General features: G+C 47.6%; 2 protein-coding genes across 3 annotated transcripts; one reads left to right on the top strand and one right to left on the bottom strand.

The window, feature by feature from the left end:
- The first annotated feature begins 715 nt into the window (after window positions 1-715).
- Window positions 716-6,866, top strand: SNRPD1 (small nuclear ribonucleoprotein D1 polypeptide). Its single transcript, XM_015619966.3, has 4 exons — window positions 716-846; window positions 1,367-1,443; window positions 3,824-4,015; window positions 6,239-6,866. Exons 1-4 carry the CDS (start codon window positions 833-835, stop codon window positions 6,313-6,315), a joined length of 360 nt encoding a protein of 119 aa, XP_015475452.1. The 5' UTR covers window positions 716-832; the 3' UTR covers window positions 6,316-6,866.
- Window positions 6,867-7,575: 709 nt separating this feature from the next.
- SLC6A20 (solute carrier family 6 member 20) lies at window positions 7,576-20,004 on the bottom strand. Of its 2 annotated transcripts, none has more exons than XM_015619964.2 (11): window positions 19,778-20,004; window positions 15,684-15,824; window positions 14,917-15,008; window positions 13,997-14,224; window positions 12,948-13,058; window positions 12,319-12,560; window positions 11,294-11,456; window positions 10,792-10,996; window positions 9,909-10,068; window positions 8,726-8,891; window positions 7,576-7,822 (listed from the first exon to the last, which is right to left on the bottom strand). In XM_015619964.2, the coding sequence occupies exons 1-11, from the start codon at window positions 19,896-19,898 to the stop codon at window positions 7,673-7,675; spliced, it is 1,779 nt and encodes a 592-aa protein (XP_015475450.1). In that variant the 5' UTR covers window positions 19,899-20,004; the 3' UTR covers window positions 7,576-7,672. The 2 variants fall into 2 exon arrangements, with proteins under 2 accessions (XP_015475450.1, XP_015475451.1); XM_015619965.2 differs by lacking the exon at window positions 19,778-20,004 and adding an exon at window positions 15,962-17,485.
- Window positions 20,005-20,326: the final 322 nt, after the last annotated feature.

Consider the following 20,326-nt stretch of genomic DNA (forward strand, 5'->3'; position numbering starts at 1 on the left):
CAAATGGTTCCTTAGGAGCCTGAAGGATTCTTCAGTTTTGGGTGTGCTCGTTGCAGGTGGGGAGCATCACTCAAACGGTGATGAATGATCTTGTGCAGTGCCTGTCTGCACTGTGTCATGTTCTGCTCCTCTCAGCCATGGCTGGATCTCTGCCTGGAGCTGCTGGGGCTGGAGTGCTCCATCCCCAGTGTCACCTCTGCTCAGGCCCAATGGCTCTTTGCCTCTTTCCTCACAAGGGTGCTTCAGGGTCTTATTGGCCATACCAATAGGTGAAAATTCAAGCTGTCTTCCTTTCCTTTTTGCCTTCTCTAGGTGAAGAGACTAACACACCGAGAAAATTGTTGCTGTTACAGTTCTGGATCCTGAAGCTGTAACTTTTTTCACAATAAATTAGTGCTTTACAGGTTCTAGGCCTTGGATTTTTCCTTTCCTTAAAGTTCAAAGCAGGTTTAAAAGGAAGTAGTCTATTTTTATTTCTTTTCTAAAACTTATTTTAAATTAAGGAAGACAAACTCGTGCTTGTAAAACCTTACAAAAAGCCAGGCTTTCACACACCAAGCCCCTTTATTCTACCCACAGCTCCTTCCCACCATCCTTCTTTTCCTCCATCCCCACCTTTTCCCCGTCCCCACCTTTTCCCCGCCCTCTCCCCCCACGGGTTCGCGGCGGGTCCGCCGGGCCGCTCGGGGGCGCTGTCGCGGCCACGTCCTGGCGCGCGCGGCCTGGCGCGGCCTAACCGAGAGGCGCCTCCGCCCCACCGTGTTCGGGGCTCCGCTCGCCCGGGGCTCCCCGCCCGCCGCCGCTCCGCGCCCGGGGCCGCCCGCTCGCCGTCATGAAGCTCGTCAGGTGAGCGGGTGGGCGCGGATGGGGGCGGATGGAGGCGGATTGCCCGCGCCCGGCCGCGGCGGCAGCGCCGGCCGAGCCCGCTCGCTCAGGGCCGCCCCGCGCTCTACCCTCACTGCGGGCGGGAGCGGGAGCGGGCCGGGATGGGCTGTGCCGGGCCGCTCCCGCCCCGGGACTGCGCGGGTCGCTCGGCCAAGCCCCCTTCCCCTTTTTGGGGGGAAACCCCCCGGCCTGGGGTAGCGTTGCTTTCCTGAGATTGTAACGATTTTTGAAATGGATCCTTCTTTGTACAATAATGGCCGTTTCGCCTGGAAGTAGATGCTGGATTCGGCAGTGTGTCACTCAAGCGTCCCAGCTCCCGGTGGCTGGGCAGGACGTGGAGTGTGTCACTGAACATCCCCAGCAGAATCTGTTTGGGGGCTCAGGATGCAGAGCTGCTTGGTGCTGCCTGTCGAAAGCGTACGGCTTTATGTGGAAGTGAACATTGGCTTGGGGTTTTTTAAATTAAGTTCTTAATTCCCAGGTTTCTAATGAAGCTGAGCCATGAGACTGTGACCATTGAGCTGAAGAATGGGACGCAGGTGCATGGAACGATCACAGGTACGGCAGGACGGGAAGATGCAACAAAATACTCCCCGTTGCCTTTCGGCAGAAAACTGGCAGCCGCGGCTTGAATGAGTTTTTTGTCCTGTGCTCCCTCTTGCGGGGACCGGCACAGGAAAATGCTGGAGGTGGGCTTTGTAATTCATAGCTTTGTGTGCAAGCGCGAGGTGTGTTTGTGTTGCAGAAGAGTCTGGATATTGTCGGGGGTTGCTGGGAACAGTGGGGAGTTGTGACCAGCCGGCTCTCCGTAGGCAGCCACGAAAGTACTTGGGAATTTCAGTGGGTCACGGATTGTCTTTGCTGTGTGGTAGTGGATGAGTGCATCCGTGAGATTTCTTTGGTTTAAAGGTTCTGCTGGGAGCTGTAAATTCGCTGTAGCACTGGGAGCCTCTGAGCCCAACTGCAGCTTTGCCTGCAGAGAGGCTCGGGGGGAAGGAAGCAAACTCTTCCAAACTTTGCTTAGTGGTCTCTTAGAATTTTAGTAGCACGGTCACAGAGTCACAGAACGGTTTGGGTTGGAAGGGACATTAAAGATCAGTCAGTTCTAACCCTTTGCCATGCACAAGGACACCTTCCACTGGACCAGGTTGCTCAAAGCCCCATTCAGTCTAGCCTAGAACACTGCCAGGGATGGGGCATCCACAGCTTCTCTGGACATCTGATGTGGCCTTAAATTTTGCATGTAGGCAGTTCTAATCGAAAAAATAAAGTTAATTATTTCTGTTGAGCACGGTTTTTGTTAAGGCAAATCTAGATGGAAATGCATATTTGCATATGTTTGATTTCATGAGAGGCGGGTTTGAAAACGCAGAGCTGAGTGTGGGATACAGGGCAAAGAGGAATCCTGGCCAAGAGAATCTGCTCCCACCCTGTTGCCAGAGGTCTGGCCTGTCGGTTCTGGGAGTGCCTGATTGCCAGGTGCTTCTTTCTGAGCTGAAAGCCAAGCTGAAAGTTGCAGGGAATTCTGTAGGTTCATTATGTGGCTGTCACCTATTAAAACATGTGCAAGCTATTTTATTTGCTTTAATAATTTCAGTGTGGGACATCGTTCTGAATGTGTTCCTGTGAGCTGTACTTAGCATTGTGTTTAATGAGGCAAACCCTCACGGCTGAGCTGAGGAAGCTGCTGCATCTCCCTTCTCAAATTCAGCCCCAGGCAGCTTTCAGAAACTCTTCTGCCCAGGCACTCTTGGAGGAAAAAAAGAAAAGATACCACTTTTGTTAAGTTTTAATTTTATTCCAGAGGATTGCTGAGGTGCTTTTTTGGCCAGTAGCAATCTGTGGGTATTTGGCAGAGTTCAAAACTAGCATTATTTTGCAGCCAGGTCCATCAGCTTTGATTAGAGCTGACTGAGCCACCTCGGTGCCCGATTGCAGCACGCTCTGCTGAACCCAGCCAGGTGGGAAGCAAGCACACTGCTGGGCTCCTGACCTTACTGCTCTTTCAGGCTTAATTGTCGAGCAAGGCCTCTCTCATTTTCTGCTAAGAATCTGTAAAAACATTGTACAATCTCCTCTTCCTCCCTGTGCCAGGGCAGGAGCAGGGATGAAGGGGCAGGTTTTGTGTAATGCCCCTCATACCAACCAAGGGACTGGGTCGGGAGGAGCTGTGTAAAATCCAAAGGGAGTGGGAGAGGACAGAAGAATAAAGACACTGTCATTTTGATCTTCATAACTGGGGATCACATCCCACCTAAAGCTCTAGATATGCAAAATAAAAACTTCTGGGTTTTTTTTAATTGATTGTCACAGTTGTTACACAGTACATGTGTCCAACTGAGATTTTTTTCCAGTTTGGGATTATGCATAACACAATATAGTGTGCACAGTACTGATTCCATACAATTATTATGTACTCACTGTTCTCAGAGTTTGTAACCACAGTGTTCCTTGCAGTGGGGTATTTTATGTATTTATATAGAAAATCCATTCTGGTGTTCAGTGGATTTTATCAGAGAGTAAATGTTGCTTTTGTGGTTGAATTTTCCTAAGGCTTACAGAAAAAGGAAATGATCTAGGTTATTTTTCCTCCTGCAAGGTTTGTTTTACTTCTTTTAAAGGACTACAGATTAGTATTAGCCTTTTGTAAGAAGCAGTAGTTTAGTTGTTGTTCAGAGGAGTTGTTTTAACCATTTACAAAGCAGCTATGGTCAGGACCTGGATAAAGATCTCTAACTATGAGGAGCTAAAGGCCTCTCATGGTAACTGGCATAATTCAAGAGAGAAAAGAGATGTGGTTGTATTCTGTGACAGGCTGAAGTAATTCATGAGTGGTAGAAGCAGGTCTTGATGAACAGGATAAATCTCATTTCATGTGCATACTTAAAAACAGGTAACAAGAGACCTCATCCCTGAAATCAGGCTTGTGTTGTTTCAGGAGTGGATGTCAGTATGAACACACATCTCAAAGCAGTGAAAATGACACTGAAGAACAGAGAGCCCGTGCAGCTGGAGACACTGAGTATTCGAGGGAACAACATCCGCTACTTCATTCTGCCAGACAGTTTGCCTCTGGATACTTTGCTAGTGGATGTTGAACCAAAAGTCAAGTCCAAGAAAAGAGAAGCAGGTGAGTTTGTGCTTTCCTAGTCTGTGTTTGTTCTGCCTTTGTGTGCATTTTAGTACTGTGAGTCTGAAGATGTCTGATTTGAGTGTCTGAACATCTGCATTTGGCATCAAATTCCTTCATTGAGGGTTTGACACAGCACTGGCTCAGTCTGCCTTGCCCACCTCCTTGGCATCTGCAGAGCTTCATTCACGTGAAGTTGTGTTATGGCTTTTCATGCATCTATTTTTAAAAATGTAAATGTGTATCAGCTTGAGTAAGTCTTAACCTATCTGAGTCTTACAGTTGGCACCCAAAGAGATTTACACTTCCTCTTCTCCAGATGTCTGTTTCCCCAGTTTGTTCGAGGAGCTTCACACAGATAATAAGTACAGGACAGCATCTCAAATGGTGCTGAGTGGTTCATTGAAATTTGGTGGGGGATGAAAATTTTATCTCTGAATTTTGAGAGACTTAGGAACCTGAGGGAATAGAGGCTGTATTCCAGTGAGTGCATCTCCAGCTTTGGCTCCCAGTAGTGTTCCAGTCTCTGCTCTTTTACTCTTCCTGGAACTTTCTTTTCAAAGTGCTGCTGAATAAAAATCCTTTTCCTGAGAAGCCTAACAGCATAGACAGTAACGCAAGTTTAATCCACACTATTAAAGATGAGTCTCCAGTAAACCCCAGGAAATCAGCAGCAGTATGTATTTTGCCCACCAGTTAGTCTGTGTGTTTTTAAAACAGTGAGCTGTAAGTGAAAGCTAACTGTGCTGTAAAATCATGTTGTACCATTTCTCTTGTAATTAGTGTTGAAGTATGTGAGTGTGCAGCGTGTTCTGCATTGGTGAAGAACCTTGGCTGTGCAGCACCAAGTGTGAGTGCTGTGGCTGCTGCCTTGATAGGGAATAAGGACAATGCTCCCAAATGGGCTTTGCTCCTCTCAAGTTCATTAAAAACAATCTGACCACATGGAGAAGTGAGTGTGGTTGGATTGCTTTTTTTCCTGAACCTCATGATGTGTGAGCAAGAACAGCCCTGCTTGGTGTCAGCTTTGGGGAAAGCAGCAATGATAGCTGCAGTTACCTTGGCTTGATGCTCCCTGCATCCACAGTGTGCGGAAGCCCCCTCAGACCTAAGCTGTGCTGTGCTTTGCCTTAATCCATAAATTCCCTTGGTTTCAGAAATGTAAAACCCTTGCCCTGTCCTTGGCAAGTGGTCAGGAAAGGGCAGGATGCTGGCTGGGGTGTGTGTGCCACGTGTGCCTCGGGTCCAAGTGTGCTGGCACTTGGTGAGCACAGCTGCTAGTGCTGTCATCTTCCAGCTGGGGTTCATGCTTCCATGGATTTTACAGGGTTGGTGTATCACCAGCAATATATGACACCTTGCTTATGTCAAATTTGTCCTGTGTCTCTGCTCCTTCTGTCTTTTGCATTTCTAACCTCTGTCCCATAGTAATTGTCACAGCCTGCTCCTTGAATGTAGGTGCCGGTGGGTATGTCCTAGAGAACCACCCACTTCTGCAGAATTTTCAGTATATGAGCCCTGCATTCACAAACATGTTCGAAATGAACCAATAATCTAAAGTTTGTAGAGTGTCCTTGCAGGAGTGTCACTCCTGGTGAGTCACCTTTCTTTGAGAGAGAGAAAGATGTGAAGGCACATTATCATCTTATGGATCATAAGACATTCAGCAGTTGCTTGTAGCCTGCAGTGTCCTATGATTCTGTCTTCTGTTTACAATTAAATACCAGTAATTAAAACCGGGAGCACACAGTCAAGACCTTTGCTTTAGAACCACATCTTCAATTGGCAGAGGCATCACTGAGACCAGTAGGAGCTGTTGGATGCTGGGATCCTTTCAAAATGCTGACCTTCTATATGATGGGTTTGGGAATTTCACAGCATGTCAAAATACCATGTCATTTCTCTCTGAAAAACTAGACTGTGTATATGTATATATGGGGTTCCTGAAAGATTACCCAGTCATTTGGGAGCAGCCAACAGTTTTATGCCCTTGTTTTCTGCAGTGAAGCCAAGGACGGTAGTCTTGGAAGTTGTATACTGGAAGAACTAACACAAAAGACATAAATATTGCCTGAAACTTAAGCAGCATTAACAGACTTAATGCCTAACTTAATGTCTTATCACAGGAAAGGAGTGTGGTTAGACTCAATACAGAATGTTTTAACCAAAATGAAAGTATTCCTGGGTCTCACTTGATTTACCCTTTTCCTTTTATCTGCCAAGTTGCTGGAAGAGGCCGTGGCAGAGGCCGTGGCAGAGGCCGAGGTCGTGGAAGAGGAAGAGGAGGCCCAAGACGATAACTTCTCATCATGCAACTCCTACCAAATTCTGGGCAATGCAGGCTATTTTTTGTACAGGTCTTGTTTATGGTATCCATTTTTAATAAACTGAAATGTGAAAAGGTGTCTTTCCTTTGTTAGCAAAGCCTGGGGAGGAAGGCAGTGTGCTGTTTCTGGGGCTGTTGGACTACATGGATCTTCGTTGTCATTGTCGAGATTTTGGCCACCCCTGGAGGCTGTACAGTTCCTCTTGCTTTTTGCCCCAGAACAAGAGACTTGTGTTGTGCTTTAACAATGTTTGAAATTAATCCCTCTTCTCTAAGGCACTTCCCATCTTCTAATGGTTACATAGTTAAGACACTGTGTTAAGAACCCCTGTCCCATGAGTGTGTCTCTAATACTGTTCTTTTCTAAAGTTCATAGATATAATTTTAATGTTTTCTATTACATGAAGCTTGCAATTTAAACATGTTGCTTTCTTTATAAAACATTTACACAGGGAAATTAACCAGGTCCATAGAACTGCTGGATTGTTACATCTGATGATTAAAGAATACCTGGATATAAACTTTGTCAAAGCTAATTATATGGCATACTTTTGTTTGGGTGGGGCTCGTAAAGCAGCTTTATCACAGATACCTTCTTAGTGTACTTCAAGTACGTCCCTAGAAAATACAAAGTACAGCACAGTGCACAGATGTATACTGGAATTGGAAGCTTTCTTCTGGAGGTGGGAGAACTTGTGCAGCTCACACACATGTGGATATATATATAGATATATTCATATATAAATATATATATTCACTGCTTTGCTGGACACAAATACAAAAGAAGCTGTGTTGGCCGCATTTATCTCCCAATGCCATCCTGCTGATTTACTCCCATGTAGGAAAGCAATTGTCACATTCTCATTGCCCGACTTCAACAGTTTCACCTGTTGATGAAATGCAGATGTCACTTCAAACAATGAGTGTGCTGAAGTGTCTTGAAGGGTTTGGGGGTATTTGCTGGTAGTTGGTGCAGGAACATGCTTGGTTGTTCATGTTTCCACAGAGGCAGTGCTACAGCAGTGGAAAAGAATCACCTAATCTTGTGTAAGGGGCTGATGTGCTGGTTAATTTGTGCTAGCTGGCATTTTGTGAGCTGCTCTTCTTCTCACCTCTTTCACAGAGGCCACTTTAAAGCTTCATCTTGTTACAGAAGAGCTTTTTTTCCCCAAACCATTGTGGAACCTCCCAAGAGCACTTTTTGGTCAATATAGCACCCACCATTCTCAACTCTATAAATAGCTGCTACAAATAATGGTTGCTGCTGTCTTCCAGAAGTGCCCAGTCACTGGTGACAGGGGTAAGGTCTTCCCAAGTCCAGCTGTCAGCTTTCATGCAACAGTTGAAACTCGTTCCCTCTTCAGTCTCTTCCTTATAAAAGTCACTAGTGCTCCCAGGGGTATGCACATGGTGGATGCTGCCACCAGCAGCCCGATCACCGCCAGGGCATAGCCGGGGTAATCCTTGGTCACCAGCTGCCCCTGCAAGGGAGAAAAGCAGGGTTGGATCTGTGGGATCTGTCCCAGAGTCGGGCCAGGAGCAAAGTGGTGTGCATGGAACTAAACGGCACCTCTGAGAAGCATTTTCAGTCTGTGGCAGCCCACAGCTGCCCTCAGTGTTCTCTGTCAAATCATACACACTGAAAACTGACAAGAGCAGAGCTGCTGACAACAGGATACAGGAAACTTCAGCAAGCTTTGGTAAAGAGCAGGTTTTGGCTTGATTTGTGTTTCTTAATGAGGTGACTGGGCCTTGACCTCTGTCAGGTCTCTGTTCCCCTCCTGCAGCCTGTGGGCTCATGCTGACACCCAGTCAACAGGCCAGGCCCACCATGAGTCCCAGATTGGCCATGACATGAAAACAATTATGTGCTTTGTTCCTGCATGATGGAAACATTTCCACAAAAGGTTATGAAACCAGTGACTACTTATCCAGTAATAAGTGCTCTGTGATAAATGCACAGTCCAATATTAAGCAAGTGCTCTGGCCACGAAGAAAAATGTATATGGAAATTATGAAAACTATTTTTTCCAGCAGCAGCTCAGTTCCAGTAAAGTACCACTAATTTTGTTCAAAGTAAATGCAGTTTGAAAGTAGGGGGTTTGGGTCTTCAACATGAATGAAATTTAATTCTATGAAGGATTGATTAAGAATCATAGAGGGAAATGAGTTGATTTTATGGAATCATTGCATCATCACTAAGTCAAGTGTTTCCTGGTTTTCCTTTCCACAAAGGAAAAATCAAGGGATGGCCCTGACTCCAGCTGCTCTCTTTCAGAAGGGTATTGTGTAGAACAGTGTGGTTAGGAAGAAAGTTTGTATCCTTGCAGGAACTAAGGAGAGTTGAAAACAGAAAAAAAGCCCAAACCCAAAACTCTTATTACCTGTGTGGCATCCCATGCTTGGTATTGCAACGTTCCTGTGAGGATATAGTCGGTGAGGTAAAAAATAAATAGGCTTATAATGAGCAGTGGACTAACAAAAGCCCACATAATTTTCCAATACCAGTTTGGCTTGCGTCCAATCATGGTGTAAAGATCTTTCTCAAATCTGTTCAAAAGAAAACCAAACATTTTTGTGAAGAAAACCAAATGCATATTTTTGAGACTGGCTATTCAATCAATACTTCTTCTGAGTTACTTCAAAAACCACCTACAGAATCGAGTATGTCAGATGAGAGAGTACAGCTGACCACAAATGAGCAGAGAATTGCTATCTGAAAACTGGCTCACCAGAATCATGGTGAGGGGGGAATCAAAAAAGACAGTGAGGTTTCCAAAAGAATCCCAGGTTACAGAGAGTAGCTAGAAATAGGTGCAGCAAGAAAGTTCTGCCTGAAGCTTAAGCTCAGGCTGTTAGTGGTGTCAGCTGACAGAAGCAATGATGCTGAAGCAATGTGGAGAAAACAACTGGGTTTGCATAGCTGTGTGTTCTCAGTGCTGTTACCTGACTGTCTTTGAGGAAGTACTGACACTGGGAATGGTACCTAAAATCTCACAGGAGACCTGGATCTGACTTGAAGGCTTTGAACTCATTAGGGAGGAAATACCCATGTATGTGCCTGGACACCTTCTGTGCTGGCAGACTAACAAAGCAAATGCCAAAACCTTTCCTTTCAGCTGTTTTCAAACACCTTTGCTGTTCAAAACTCCTCCTGATTCCAGAGCTTCCTTTTACCCACAAGGATTGACTTGGGAGACAAACAATGTGTGAGCTGACCACCTTTGAAACCAGACTTACTAGCACTCGGCTCCTGCTGGATTCCTCTCACGGCAGGAGCAGAGTTTTGGCAGAAGTTGCTCCTGACACCAAAGACAAGAGCAGAGAGCTGTGTGTACAGCTCTTTAGTACTCCCCTGCCAGCAGAGACGTTGTCAGCCCAGCCTGGCCCCTCACAGCCCTGAGCCAAGGCTCTGTAAGGGGTCTGCAGGGCAGGGGAGACCCCCCACCCCCTTGCTGATCCTATAGCACAGGAGAAACATTTATCCCAAGGCAGTATTTTTATTCTTGGCCCGTGGTTGCTCCCCTAGCTGTCCCACTGGGAAGGAAGCAGGGCTCCAGCTTTTACCTCCTTATCCCGTAGATGTAACACACAGCGATGGTTTCCACCAGCACGATGAGCAGCAGGGAGAGGGTGGCTGCATAGTCATTGAAGATGTCAAACCAGTAATTTCCAGCCTCCATGGTGAAGATCAGGCCAATTATACAATTCATGAAACACACAACACCTGCGTGGATAGAACAGGGATCCTGCCATTACACCTGGAAGTTTGTGTAGGGAAAACATCATGTTTGTGACTAAGAAGCTGGTGGGATTTCTCCTGAGCAGCTTTCTCTGAGTAGGATTTCTTTTCCCCTGTGGAAAAGACTCCCCTTTGCACGTGTGACTCTTGTTTAACTGCTGCTCCTTAGACCTGCAAAGTCACAGGACATCACCCCCAGACATGGCCAAGAAAACCAAATCTTAGCTACAGCCTTGTCACACATGCATGCAGCATCTGCTGTTGTCACTGGGCATCCAGCCAAAATGGGTTTTAAGGCAGGACAGCTGATTTCCATGACCAGAAAGAAGCACGTATTTCTTTTGAACACTAAGGTGGTTCACAGTTTTCATAGCTGGGATACTGGTGATGTGACTGAACAGCTAATTGCTACTCAGCTACACAAGTGCAGCTATTGCCATTTGTGTCCTTTTGAGCTTCACCAGTCAGCACACTCCAGTCTGAAGGAGCTGGGATGCTTTGGGAGCTCCCAAGGGAAAGGATGGGCAGGATTTCACAAGGAGAGGCAAACCCTTCCAGCAGCATATTTGCTATTCCCTGTTCCACCCGAGGTCAGAGAGTGGAGTGCCACTCCACTCAAGAGCAGTGGGACACCACAGCTTCTGCACTCTCACCCCCAGACCCACGTGCTCAGCGTGTGGCCTGTGCTGCAGCCTGGCAGGTGCTTACCTGAGATCACCTCCTTGGGAAAGCGGGAGGCAATGACCTTGCTGTCGGTCAGTGGTGTGAGGATGGCAGCCGTGTTCCCCAGCATGCTGCCAATGCCCAGCATCAGCAGCATGAAGAAGTAGAGCACAGAGTACAGCTGGGGCACCTCCATGTTTTTGATCGCTTCTGAATAGACTATAAATGCCAGTCCCGTGCCCTGGACAGCCTGACAGAGACAAGGGGAGGAAACTGAGCTACAGGCAGCTGCTCAGCTCGATAAAGGACATATGACAAAAGAGAGTGACCCTGTGTCATGACAAGGTACACCTTTGCACAGCAAAGGCAGGTGAGGTCTTCGGTTTATCCCAACTGCACGGACACTGGATGCTAATGACTCAGGTGAGCCCCTGCCTCACCTTGAGGGGTAGAAATGATCCCCAGCCCTGGGCAGGCAGCTCCTGGGCTCACATGGGGTGTCTGGGGTCATTGGGAGCAAAGGAGACACCACAAAGTGGCAACTCACCGTGTCTAGCTCAGCTTCCAAGCTGCAGTTTTTAATCTGTGGTGCTAATTGTGCATACTCCTGTGGGTAGGTGGTCATGAGGTAATCTTTCATCTCATTGAGGTTGTCTGCTGTTAAAGAGCCTTCCTCCAGGTCAAAAGCATTCAGCAGCAGCAGGATCACCCTAGGAAGGATTAGAGGAATTTAATGGCTTTCAGGCCCAGGACACCTCAAGCCCTTTTCTCCATCAGCTCTGTGGGGATGCTTTGCTGGCTCCAGGGCTTCAGTCTCCCTGAGTGAGGGCAGCACTTCCAGCACAGAGCTGGGATACGGGCAACCTTGTGCTCATTTGTGCCTTGGAGGGAGCAGCTCCTGCACCCACACTGCTGCTCCCAGGCAGGTATTTTGGGTGCTGGCCAGTGCTGGCTGGTGTCTCTTCCCCTTTGCCCTGCGGTCTCACGTCCACACCCCACCAACTTTAAAGTCTTTTGGCAGCAAGCAAGGACTAGCAGCTTGGTTTCCTCTCTGATCAGCAGATAGATTGAAAGCTCTAAAAATATGAGCAAATGTGTAACTGCCGTGGGCCCTGTGCCAGGGACTGCACGCAAGCTTGCAGCTACAGGACACAATCCTGCAGGCTGCTGGGCACTTGCAGAGCAGCACAGCCAAGGAGGCTGAGCTCCTGGAACTTAAGGACTTAGCCTTAAAAAGGGGGATCTGAGCATCACTGCATTAATTAATCAGCTCCCCCACACTCCCTGGGGCAAGAACAGAGGGAAAAGTGCCTCTGTGACTTGCCCAGGCAAGCTCATCCTCTTGACCAGTCCTGTGCCTGGAAGCAGCACCTGGGTGTCAAAAGGCAAAGCGCTCTGACCTTTCATCTCAGGCTTCATTGCTTTGAATAGCTCCTTTAGCTTTATTAGAGCAGTATCAGCTCTGGTCTTGGGGTAGTGCTGGCAGTGCTGCATGCTGTGATTTATTTACCTCCCCCCTCATCTGCCCAGAACCACTTGCAGCAGAAAAACAGCGAAACAGTGGGCTCTTACTTGTTGATACAGCTCTCATAGTTAAAGGTCGCCTTGAAGCCGTAGATGGAGAAAGTGACAATGCTGGCAAATATGGAGGTGGTGCTGTTGATGAGGGACACGATGATGGCATGTCTCTGGCAGTTGTTGCTGGGCTCATTGTAGCTGGCAAAGGCGATGAGGCTGCCGAAACCAAGGCCCAGCGAGAAGAAGATCTGCGTGGCAGCGCTGATCCAGGTCTTGGGGTTTGACAGCTGCTCCAGCTGCAAAAGCCAGATGAGAGAGCAAGACCATGAAGTTCCACAAAATGCCCAGCACTGCCCCTTCCAGCCTGCAGGAATGGGGACAAGGGCAGGGATGGGGCCCTTTGTGCACTCATTACAGGTCAGGGGTGGTTTTGGGCAGGGTTACTGCTCTGACTGAAAGTAATAGGTTATGCTAATGGGAAGTTCTTTTTCTGCAGGAAAAAGCAAGCAGCTTATGGGCACCATGGCAGCCTCCAGCCACTGCCAGCTGAGGTTTCCAGCTGCCAGACCTATGCTACTGCTGCAAAAATTTTAGGATAAAAAAAGGAGGACCAAGACCTTTTAAAAACTTAGATGCTCATTAATTGATAACGTTTCCTGAAAAATTTAATAGTTTTTCTGTACCTTTGGTGTGAACATGTAGACAAGCCCATTCACAGCTCCATGAAGTGTTAATCCTCTGATGAGATATATGATGAGAACACAGTATGGCAAAGAGGCTGTCACATAGACAACCTGGGGAAAGAGGGTAAAGACTTTGGTCTAAAGAATACGTTAGACAAAGCTAATCTGCTATGTCAGTCTCACTTCACACAAATAATTTCCATTATTTTGTTTGTTATCCTGTACTTAAAGAAATATTATCAGACAAATCTAACTTTATATTTACATTTTAGGGAAACAAATTTTTAATAATACTGAGGACCTGTGCTACCGTTCCAAGCATCTTCTCTTTGACTGGAAATCAAACAAAAATCTAAAATATTTGCAGCATTCACAAACTCAGTTCTGCATCATTTGGTGGAGTAACATCAGTTCTACCAAAAACTCATTAGGCCAAGATCATTCATCATTTGCTGTACAAGGAAGGCAGGCAGAGCTAATAAAAGGTCAAAATCAAACTTGAATTTTATCAAATTGAATCAAAATTTAATTGAATCAGTTGCAGCAAGTTTAAGAGGTTATTACTAGTTTACAGTTTCTTGGCTTTCTGTATTTGGCTAAGACGATTTGGGGATTACAGCCCTCAGTTTGCTGCTTAGTGCAGGCTCAGCCAGGACATTGGGGTTTTTCTCCCCGCTTCCTCATAACTTCTGCTGTGAATAAAAGGCAAGCAAAAAATGCCCAGTAAATGTCTTGTTTTTCTTACAAAGACCAAGGAATAGACGTCTCCTGACACGGCTCTGCTGGGGCAGACAGCTTTCCTCATGGCCAGCAGCCTGACAACTTTTGCAGAGACCTGGCTGTGTTTAAAGGACTTCTCCGGATTATTTTTTCACTATCACTCAGTGTTTTGATGGATCCTGCTCCAGCTGCAACTTGACAGGGCAGTAGGGGCAGCAGAGCTCGGTGCTCGGGGGAAGATGCCGTGAGCCCAAGGAACAGCAGCCGTTCCTTCCTCCCTGCCTGTCCGCGCTGTGTCCGGGCCGGGCAGGGCTGTGCCCCGCTCTCACCTTGCCGGTGGAGGCGGTGCCGCGGAGGATGCAGAGGTAAACCACGAGCCAGGCCAGCGTCAGGCACAGCGCCTGCTCCCACTGCACGCTCCCGCTGGCCTCCAGCGACGGAGAGATGTTCAGGGTCTGCCGGTACCAGAAGTACTGCGTGGACGATGTCTTCTCGCACTCCTCCACGTAGCCCGTGCGGTTGCTGTTGAGGGGGCAGGTGGCCCATGGCAGGGGGTCCTGGCAGGAAGGGGCATGCGGTGAGTGCGGACGGCAGGGCAGGAGAGCCGGGCTGACAGCGGGCAGCAGGGAGGATGGTGGCAAGGGCGGCTTTCTGCCCGGGCTTGCCCCTCTCTGCACGCTGCTGCCCAGGGCTGGGGAGGACCCTCTCCCCTGGGAATGATCTCTTTTGACACCGTCCCTTGGGAGTGACCCTCTCCCCGAGGACTGATACTTTCTCATCCTTTCCCCTGGGGATGATCATTTCTGAACCCCCTACCCAAGGACACATCAGCTCTGTCCCGATTCCTTGGGGGTGACCAGACTGAGCTTCTTTAACCCTCTCCCCTGGGGATTACACTCTCCAAGCCTTTACCATGGAGCCAGGCCTCTGCCCTGCCATCAGACAGGTCCATCCCAGGATGCAGGACACCCTGGCACCAAGGCACATGTGACCAAAGTGTCACAAGCCTGGCCTTGACCTGAATCCCATGGCGAGGAAAAGATAACGGGCAATGACTCTGGGAAGACCATGGAGGAGAACATCACTGCCTCACTTTTCCCTCCAGCAAAGCCCTGGGTTTCTGAAGCATTTGACTCTCCTCCACCTCCCCATTCCCAGCTGACAATGGTGCCATGCAATATGCAGCACCAATGCAATGACCCTCTGCAGCCACAGTGGGGCCAAACTGGGCCATTGGGAGCCCACACACCTGGAAGGAGTGGAAGAGGTACCAGAAGGCCCAGGCATTTATCACATTGTAGTACATGGAGAGGAAGAAGGAGACGACAACACTGGCAACTCCTGTGGGTATGGAGGGAGACACTTGGTCAGCTGAAAACCCCAAAATTCCCAGGGCTCCGTAACATCTGTGGGGTGTGAGAGCAGTACCACCATGGCTGACACAGGAGAGGCTTTGTTCCTGCACAGCCATGCACACAGGGCATGTCCCTGTCACAGTAGTCATTGCCTCCTCCTCCTGCCAGGACTGTCCTGAACTGGATTTGATACTCTGGGCCCTGGGGAATGAATATCCAATGTATCATTAAAAATAAAATGTGTGCTTATGCAAATTAATGATAGCTTGGGTTTTCAGAGTAATTTAATAACAAAAATGTAGCTAAGAGTGGACATTGGTAAATGGTAGACTGGAACAGTAGGAAATTAAGGCACCATTTTAGCACTCATGTTGAGCTTATTGGGAAGGTGCTCTCGGGGTCAAAGCCCAGTGTAGGCAGCCTCAAGGGCTGGGTTTAGCACTGGCCTTCACACCATGACTTTGGCAGTCTTCCTCTGAGTCCAGATCCAACATTGCAAGCTGGGGTCTGGCCCCAGTGGCCAACAAGGGACATCAGCCTGGTGAGACTCAGTAAAACCTGAGCTCCCACCTGGCTCTTCTCTCAAAGACATAGCTCTCCAATCTAAAATCACCCATGTTCCCTGCAGGCTGGAAAATAAAGATGGAAACTGAGAACATACCAACACCACAGAGGTAGGGGCTTATTATTTTCCAGGCACCGATGCTGCCCTGCCGCATTCGCTGCCCCACAGCCAGCTCCAAGTACAGCAGCGGCATCCCCTCAGCAATCAGCATGATAAGGTATGGGATCAAAAAGCCACCTGTGAGAACAAACCCAACAGTCAGCCTTCAGCAGATCAGCAGCAAGATGAACACCACATTGCCCTGTTTGTGTTCAAATCATGCTGTCAGTGTCCCAGAGACTGGCTGGGTCTGGGTTCTGGTCCTGTCCAGGTACCTTGAATGCTGAGGGCACAGCCCAATCCTGAAGGACATCTCACAGAGGTTTCAGGCAGCGTCCCAGAGGCTGGTGGGCACTGACTGCCCAGGCGCAGGGAATTTTCCGCAGGGACTTGGCAGGGCTGGGATTTCTGCTGTTAAACTGTGTTGGTCGGCACTGCCCAGATACATCCAGGAGGTTTGAGCAATGCTGGGGGCTGGGGCTGTTAAAGGGTAACCAACCACCCGCCAAACCTTGTAAACGATAATGAGATGAAGAGGACAAGGGAAAGATTTACTTCACTGTGGGGTGTTCTGCCGCACAGCCAAAGTGCTCAAAGAGAAGGTAACAGCAACATCTGTGTCAAACAGACTTCTGTTTCAATATATAACAGAGTTACATATTGAAGTCTGGCCTTGCTTAAAAATAAAAAGTAAACAACCAAAAAACCAAACAAAAAAGCTCCCAAATTCCCATGTTGAGCCCACAAGCCCCAGCAAATGAATGAAGGTTTTTCCCCCAGAGCCCCACTTGTGGGAGCAGAGCCTGGGACAGAGGCGTAGAGACTCTTCCTGCATGGGGCTGCTCATCTCTGCTTCCCTCCACGTGGAGAGCCACAGAGATGCTCCTGTGGAATACGAAGAGCAGGAATGTGAAGGTTGACAGTGAGGAGAGGAAAAGGACCTTCCCACCCAGCAACCAGGATATGCTTTGGCTTAAATTTCTGTTGGAAAAAAATAAAATCCTTGTATTCGGCCTGGGGCTCACTTCAGAAAGAGCGGCTGACTGAGTTAAAAGCTGGATTTTTGTGAAGGCTTCCCTGATTCCCTTTTTACAGCAAGCCAAAATATTTACGTAAATATATCTTATTTAGGATTTAATCTGTGGCATTAACATTCCTTGCAATGGGCTCTGTGCAGCGCCGTGGAGGAATGAACTCTGTGCAGCAACTGAAGCAAAGATCTGGAAATAAACACAGAGCAATAATCCGGTTTATTCTGGGAATTAATTTCCCACCTCCCAGCTCTCTTGTTATTAACAACCCCTTTGTTAGTCTGTTAGATAACTTCCTATGCTGCAAGGGAGCTGTTGGAGGTTTAAGAGCTCCTGCAGCCGCTCTGTGCCGGTGGGGTGCGAGCTGCCCCAGCAGCCACTGAGGGAGTTCTGCCATGTACCACAGCAGAATCAGCATTAGGCCCTTGCAAAGGTTTTCCACCCTCCCAGCAGCGCTGCCACATGTTTGGCACTGACTGTGCCGCCTGGCAAGGAGAAGAAATGCCTGAAGGCTTTGCTTCACCCCAGTGTCCCCCCGCAGCTGGGAGTGCCAGGGCTAAGCCTCTGCCCCTTGCTCTGCATCCTGTTTGCACACAGCTCTTGCTCTTAGTGCTACTCTTCCCAAAGAGTGGAACCAAAATGTCTCACACAAGTGACTTTGGGCAGCCGATAAACCAGCTCCCTATCAGCTGTGAATCAGCAGAGCTTTACTCAACTCCCTGCCCATTGACTCCGGGCGTTGCTCCCCTATGGTGTCTGCAGACAGCAGCCCCCAGGCCAGAGACCTGCAGCTGGCAAAACGAGCCCTGGAGGAGCTCTGGCTCTGCTCAAGGCACTGGGCTGGCTCCTGCCTGGTGCTAGGGGTTCCTCGCCCAGGGCTGAGCACTGCTGAGCGCCAGCCCCGCTGCAGACCCAGCCCAGCCCCGTTCGAGCCTGGCCCAGCCTGCTCAGGGACGGAGGAACTGCACCCATGAAGTTTGAATCCCCCCTGCCCTCAGGTCACTCTCTCTTCAGGAAAGCAGGAGAAGGAGGAGAAGGAGGCAAACTGCTGATGAACAGAATGACAGGTTACAAAGTCTGCAAATACTCAGGTTACAAATACTCACTATCATTTGCGATAAGGGCCCTATTGCCCTGCTGTGCCGACAGGGACTGGCTCTGTGCTTTTCTACAAGGAAGATGCCAAACAAGCTGGCGTCCCCCCCTAATCCCGATGCCTGGCATATCCAGCTTTTAAGTTCCCGAAATCATGTTCTGTATGCCTGGGTTTTGTGAACCCCTGGAAAGCCACAGAATCCTCTTTAAGAAGACAGTGAATAAAACAATTAAGAAAAGCAAAACCTCCTGTCAGGAGTTTTAATTTCACAGTAGAAAGAGCTGCCTTTCCTCGCATAAGTGGTGAGAAGAAAAATAATGGAAAGACATCCTTATAAAACATGTTTTTCAGAAAATACTTGGGTGTATCACAGAATCATAGAATAGTTTGATCTGGAAGGCACCTTTTAAAGATCATCTAGTCCAAAGCCCCTGCAATGAGCAGAGAATATTATTTAATCTTTTATTCAGGTTAACCAAATGTTCCAGTTTTGGTTACATTTCAGAGAATTTTCACCATCTACTACAATACAGATGGCTGGTTAAAAGAACGACACAAAGTCCCCAAAATGTGCAAGTTTCACTGTCCTTCAGGATATCTGCCATGGTGGCTGCTAGTGAGCTGATCACGCGCAGTTTGACTGTGTACAGAAACACATTTTCGTCTTTGTGCTAGAGTTTGGTGTCAGACATGAAGTCTTTATCCTTAAAGCATGTGTAGGAGAATACTCGCAAAATTAATCTGAACTGTCCGAGCATCAGCCACTGCAGCATCTTCTACTGACACTTCACCCACCATAATATCTGGATTTTTCTGACCTGGTCCCACAGGATAGCTCTGACGCAGTCTCAGTGCTAAGATGGCTTTTCAAACAGCAGCATGAAGCAGCTCCTACCATCACAAGTGCATTCAGAAGTAAGCTACAAGCTAACAAAACAAGCATAAAAGCAAAAAAAGCTGTTTAACATCTCAGTATTTCTTCCTGAAAGGAAGAAAAGGCAGGAGACCAGAAGAAGATGAGGCAGATGTTCACCATGTCCCTTAATGCAAGATTGAGACGGGTCCCAAACTATTGTAACAGATGAAGTATGAGAAGCAGTAAAACACTTGGTTTTCTTACAGAGAGCCTGTAAAACACAGTGGTAGCTGAACACTAGAGATCATTAATACTGGTCTTTAATTAATCTAATTAACTTTTGATTTCTAAGGAAGAATGGCTTTGGCTTGTATATGCCACAAACATCATCTTCCTTCAGTTTGAACCAGGAGGAGGATAAACTTTCAAAGAGGATTTCAAAAGTAGGGGTCTTTTTGGTTGGTTTATTTATTTTTGAAGGACAAATCAATTTATTCCTCATTTTTAAAAGTTTCTGGGAGGCTTTAGCTGTGGAACTCCTCTTGATTAAAGCGTTTCAGACAACTTCAAGGCAGATGTGCAGCCAAGTTATCATCTCCTGAAGTAAGGCTTTGTATAAAAGACAAGATATTAATGAAAGGTACTTGAAATAATACAGATGATCATTAAGTTAAATCAGTGTAATCATCTCCTCCTCTCAGTATTTTCCAAGTCCTCACAGGTGAACGTACAAGAACATGAACCAGTTTCTGACACCTTCAGAGTGATTCAGTGGGGCAAAAATACAATAAATTAATACAATGTGTATCTATATCTCCCACTCTACCTCCATTTTTTCAGAAAGCATGAGCCTTCCCACTGTTTCACTGCACTTACAGGAAGCAAATGCCACTATATTGGGGCAGCTGTCAGGTAAGAACCTAATGCTAAAGAATACATAAAATAAAGCCACAATAAAACAGATTCTACACCAACACAAAGCCAGACTTCCTACTCTGTCCTGAACCTTGCTGGGTGGACAGAGCATTAACATGGACAATATGCTTTTGGACTTAAAGCTTGCCCCCCTCCTCCTCGAGGGAAGCAAGAAAATGTAAACCACACTTACCTCCTCCGTACATCTGACATAAGTATGGAAACCTCCACACATTTCCTAGCCCCACAGCATAGGAAATGCAGGCAAAAACAAACTGTAGGGGATTGTCCCATAAGGGTCGAGATTTCTCCATTGCCTTCTTGCAGGCAGAGGTTTCAGCAGAGCCTCCTGCCTTCACTCCCTCAGGTATTCTGCCAACCGTGCCTCACACTCCACGCCACTCTGGCTTGGAGGGGAGGGAAAGGCGGAGGAGCTACGCTTGCCAATTCCCTATCAAGCCTTTTAATTACTAATCTTATTAACAGGCACATACTGAAATAGGAATGCTGGTAAATAGATTATAGACACACACACAGAACTATAAAATTGGTACTTTGGGTGAATAGCTGCTTGGGTTTTGACTGGCATTTCTGGGAAGGATGTGAGCTGACGGATTTTTATTGACTTACATGCCAACTTGAAGCTGTGAGGAAATAACACTGGGGCTGCAGTTTGGTTTTCGAAATGGGACACTCCTTCCCCACAGGGTTCCCTTCCTACTGAGTGGCATTCATGTGCATG

The sequence above is a fragment of the Parus major genome, chromosome 2 (assembly GCF_001522545.3).
Source record: "Parus major isolate Abel chromosome 2, Parus_major1.1, whole genome shotgun sequence".
Taxonomy (NCBI): Eukaryota; Metazoa; Chordata; class Aves; order Passeriformes; family Paridae; genus Parus; species Parus major.

Bases quoted from the DNA above. Each gene is read 5' to 3' on its own strand.
- SNRPD1 (XM_015619966.3), top strand. The intron at 1,444-3,823 runs GTACGGCAGGAC...GTGTTGTTTCAG, and splicing joins GGTGCATGGAACGATCACAG to GAGTGGATGTCAGTATGAAC. The intron at 4,016-6,238 runs GTGAGTTTGTGC...TTATCTGCCAAG, and splicing joins GTCCAAGAAAAGAGAAGCAG to TTGCTGGAAGAGGCCGTGGC.
- SLC6A20 (XM_015619964.2), bottom strand. From the start codon at position 19,898: ATGGAGAAATCTCGACCCTTATGGGACAATCCCCTACAGTTTGTTTTT. The intron at 15,825-19,777 runs GTAAGTGTGGTT...TTGTTCTCACAG, and splicing joins ATGTCAGATGTACGGAGGAG to GTGGCTTTTTGATCCCATAC. The intron at 10,069-10,791 runs GTAAGCACCTGC...CTATCCACGCAG, and splicing joins TCCCAAGGAGGTGATCTCAG to GTGTTGTGTGTTTCATGAAT.